The sequence below is a fragment of the Nicrophorus vespilloides genome, unplaced genomic scaffold (genome assembly GCF_001412225.1).
Source record: "Nicrophorus vespilloides isolate i.1.1-1 unplaced genomic scaffold, Nicve_v1.0, whole genome shotgun sequence".
Classification (NCBI taxonomy): Eukaryota; Metazoa; Arthropoda; class Insecta; order Coleoptera; family Silphidae; genus Nicrophorus; species Nicrophorus vespilloides.
Genome location: NW_017096634.1, coordinates 4518 through 9087, shown reverse-complemented (window position 1 = coordinate 9087; position 4570 = coordinate 4518). Strand labels below are relative to the sequence as shown.

The following is a 4570-nucleotide window of genomic DNA, read 5'->3' as shown; positions in this document are numbered from 1 at the left end:
AATGAAATTAATTTTTCTTTATATAAATTTAGATAAAAAAAAACGTAAAGATAATTTTGTTAAATGAAATTAATTTTTCTTTATATAAATTTAGATAAAAAAAAACGTAAAGATAATTTTGTTAAATGAAATTAATTTTTCTTTATATAAATTTAGATAAAAAAAAAACGTAAAGATAATTCGGTTTAATGATGTAATTTTCATTACTCTTCAAATGTTCATTATTCAATATTAACAAATTCACATCAATCAAGAATTATTCAATTTATATATGTTTAATTATTCAACTTCAATTAAGTAAACTTAAATTAAGTAAGTCAGTGATTTATTCTTGTTTGATAAAGAAATGTATCATTTTATGAAAATATGAGTTTTCATGGAAACTGTGTGAAATAATAATGATTATGTGTGAGACTGGATGTTGCCATTCTGCGAAGAGAAAGATTTGAGGTCGTTGATAAGACTTGTCGGTAATTAGGTAATCGTTCTAGATCATGATGTTGGGTTTTTACAATCATCAATGCTTATATCGCTGTAGGATTGCGTCACACGAAAAAAGCGAAGAAAAGTTTTGCAACAACAAAAAAAAAGTATATGGTGAAGGTGTATTCACTTTGTCTCTATGTGCGTGTGTGTGTATTTCTTTCTTCCTCATTTGATCTTGCATATGTCCCATTGCACTCTAACACAGATGCACACGTGCAAGATAGAGGACGGAGAAGAGTGAAACACAAGAAAGAAGTTCAGCACACGTAGACGTAGTTGGAAGCGAGAGCGAAAGCAAACGAACGAACGGACGGGCGTGTGTGTTGTGAGCAGTGCGTGGAGGGTTCTTCCCATCAGCCAGGCCTAAGCAAGTCGAGCCAGAATCAGAACCATCGTCTGAGGCTTCAGTTTTGACTGTTTGCTCGGTACGGACAGTTGATCCGTGCGCAACCAACAACCAACTACGAACGTACAGTCGCACACACGCACATCCATAATATAACTATATCCATTTTAATATCACTAAGAAATTTACAAACAATTTCTGTGAGCGAGAGAGGGTTGTTATATATACACATATATACGCACAGTGTAAATTGTGTATCGAATCGTCGCGCTTGTTTGTATATAAAACTTTTGTATACAATATTTGTGTGTGTGTGTATGTGTGCGCGTATATATACGTATACATTGAACCATCATCATCCGCACATAACGTACATACATACATATACAACTCGCGTATCAAATGTTTGTAGTAATATAGGCAGGCGACCAGTGGAAATCTGTTTGGACTATCTTGAAAGTGTAAATGTTTACCGAATAAAGTCGCATCATGAACATGAAGGAACAGCAGCAGCAGCAGCAACAGTTGACGGAGGTCAGCGGGTCCACTCAGTTGCCGTCGCAATCGCAGCAGCAGCCTGTCGTTCACCAGAGCATCAATATACAGCAGCATCTGCATCATCTTCATCTGCATCAGCACCAGCACCACAGCAGTGTGATTCTATCCACGGAGCAGCTGGAAGAGCAGCAGAATGCGACGCCCGAAAGTACCGCTCCAGATTCGGCCGACTCGAAGCCCTCCAGCACCGAGAAAAAATCGGGAATGCGACGGCAGGAGAAGCCGCCCTATTCCTACATCGCGCTCATCGTGATGGCCATCCAGCATTCGCCGTCGAAACGGCTCACCCTCAGCGAGATCTACACCTTCCTGCAGCAGAGATTCCCGTTCTTCAGAGGCTCCTATCAGGGTTGGAAGAACTCGGTGCGTCACAACCTCTCCCTCAACGAGTGCTTTATAAAGTTACCCAAAGGTCTGGGAAGGCCGGGCAAAGGACACTACTGGACCATCGATCCTGCCAGCGAGTTCATGTTCGAGGAAGGCTCGTTCCGCCGTCGCCCAAGAGGATTCAGAAGGAAGTGCCAGGCGAGGAATCCACAGTTTCCGCCGGCCTTCTACTCTGCTGCCAGTAACATCAACGCAGCCATGATCAACCAAGTCAACCCCGTGTACGATCATCAGGCCGCCTTGCAATCGCAGGACTACGCCAATTGCACCTATAATACACCGCCGACCCAGGTGTCCTCGGTGTCCGCATCTCATTACTCCAACTACGACTCCTATCCCGTCTACCAGCAGCAGTGCGAAAGAGATTGGGCTTCGGCCACGTCCATCTTGCCCTCATACCCAGAACCGTCCATCGCCTCTGCCTACCTGAAGCAGCCTCCAATCAGCCCGCTGCAGGATCAGCACCACGACGGCATCACGCCACCCCCAACAACCATAGATCATTTCCATGGTTACCAGTACAGCCTGCCATCGCCCAACTCGGCCGAAAATAGTAAGTACCAACAGCATCAACAACAACAACAAAATACTATTGTTCTTTTATTATTCTATTCAACAGTAATTCGAAGTTCTGTCTCGAACTCCTCCATCCAGCAGTGCGACAGGAAACCCTACCTCACGCCGCCTCCTTCGATTCCGACGTCTCTCCCATCGCCGCCGGCCGCCAACACGGCCAACACCTACTACGATCAAGTCAAGTACACCATTTGAGTTACATAGCAGCTAAACTCATTTCTTTTTCTTGTACATACACACGCATATTTATTAACATTAAGATTTTCTACCAAGTCAACGGAACGAAACCATAAATGCAATAAGAGGGATCCACGACAAGATGTGTTTTCTATATTTAATGATTTGTAAATACGTTCTACATACTTTTCGTTCGGTTTAAAGGAAGTTGAAAAAATGTGTTTTAATTCCTAAGATTTTTAGTTTTTAATTAAAATTTTATCTAAAATATTATTGAACAAAAAAAAAAGAAACATTTATAACAATTTTGTATTTATTTATTGTACTCCTTCCATATTTCCAGTACCATCTTTTTTTATAAGTCTCATAAAATGAAACATTCTCTTTATTATAATTAAATTCATCCAGTAAGTATTTTTTTCTCCTTCATTAAATTTGATTACAATTCATATTTTACAAGATTAGTAATTAATTAACCTTTTTTATTAACAAACACCACAAGACTGAACATAACACATTTAAGAATAAATAGATTTTATCTCTTACTTTAGATAATTTTACATTATATAAGACAAATAAATAACTTTCAATCTATTATTTAATTACATTAAATCAAAATAATGTTTTTGATATTGTTTTTTTTAATATCATTTTTAGAATAATTAAACTTTTTTTTACAAAACCGGTTTATAAATTTTCACAAAAAATAGAGAGAACTTATTTATTTTTTATTAACAAAACAATACTTAAAAAATTCTATATTACATAAAACTATAACAAATATTTTATTTAGAAAACTATATAGAAAAACGAATAATAACAAATTACTCTCAAATATTATTTTATTTCTTAATGTATTTAGGGCATTAAATAATGAATCTAAATTTTACGTCAGGACGAATTCACTTCTTTAGATTTTTGAAGATATTTTATGAATTGATTTGTCTATTATGACCTCTATTCTATCTCGTTTGGCAATTAAAAATAAGACTTAATTCCTCCCTAAATTTTATGTTTTTTTTTTCATTAAACTATTCAACAATATTTAAGTTTTATGGCACGATTTTGTGTCAAATTGTTTTTTGTTTTTTTAATTAAATGATTAAAATAATTAATTCATGTATATACGTTACATCTAGTATCAAAAACCTTAGCTTAACACATTCACTGCCACAGAATTCGGTCTAAAGAGCCAATTTGCAGAAAAAATAAAAATTTATTGCATTGTATAAACTTTTTCTATTTGAATAAACTTTGTATAATGGTATTTTCTGTTCAGTTAAGCCAAACCTGATTTTTTATTTCTTATGTATATGGCAAGTAATGAAGGGACGAGATAACTTGTAGTATGCCAAGTAATCAACCTACGAGATATCTCGTAGTTGGCAGTCAACGTTTTAAAGCATCAAATTAATTAACTTTGACAATAATCTTAGATTTACCTATTTAATACAGCATCAGAATCTACATAAATTAAGAAGTTTCTTTTAAACCTGACCAACAACCATAAGACAATTTGAAATCACCGCAGAAATGGAAACGATTGCGGTGCACGATCGGTGGTTATTAATAACATTTTTGAAAAAAAAAATATAAATAAATGAGAAATAAATTACGTTACAGGAAGTTACTATTACTAATACTCTGCGGTTTTCGCGATAATTCTTTGTTAATAATACAAGCCAGACGGCATGTCGCCATTCGAGAAAGAAATCAGAGCTGACTGGGATTCCACACACCAACAGAAATAACAAACGAAACAAAAAATTAAACGCTTATCTCTATATATTATAATATTACGTGTACAGTCAAACGATTACGTCTAATAGTTAGAAACTTTGATTTGTCATTATTCTAGATTTTATTGAAACTGTTCATTTGATAAAACGCTAATTGAATTAAATTACATAAGACGATTTGATCAATTTATCTAAACAGTTAAAGATTTCCAGCCCAAATTCACTTCTTTAAAATCATCTTACCTTCTTTTTTCATTATTAAACATTACCTAATGTTAAAAATATATCTAACTTCAATTTA

General features: G+C 35.3%; 1 protein-coding gene across 1 annotated transcript; it reads left to right on the top strand.

Annotated features, from left to right (window-relative positions):
• Positions 1–890: 890 nt before the first annotated feature.
• Positions 891–2657, top strand: LOC108557658 (forkhead box protein F1-B-like). The gene is made up of 2 exons (XM_017914264.1): positions 891–2330; positions 2397–2657. The coding sequence occupies exons 1-2, from the start codon at positions 1322–1324 to the stop codon at positions 2546–2548; spliced, it is 1161 nt and encodes a 386-aa protein (XP_017769753.1). The 5' UTR covers positions 891–1321; the 3' UTR covers positions 2549–2657.
• The last annotated feature ends 1913 nt before the right edge of the window (positions 2658–4570 follow it).

Bases quoted from the DNA above. Each gene is read 5' to 3' on its own strand.
- LOC108557658 (XM_017914264.1), top strand. From the start codon at position 1,322: ATGAACATGAAGGAACAGCAGCAGCAGCAGCAACAGTTGACGGAGGTC. The intron at 2,331-2,396 runs GTAAGTACCAAC...TCTATTCAACAG, and splicing joins GCCCAACTCGGCCGAAAATA to TAATTCGAAGTTCTGTCTCG.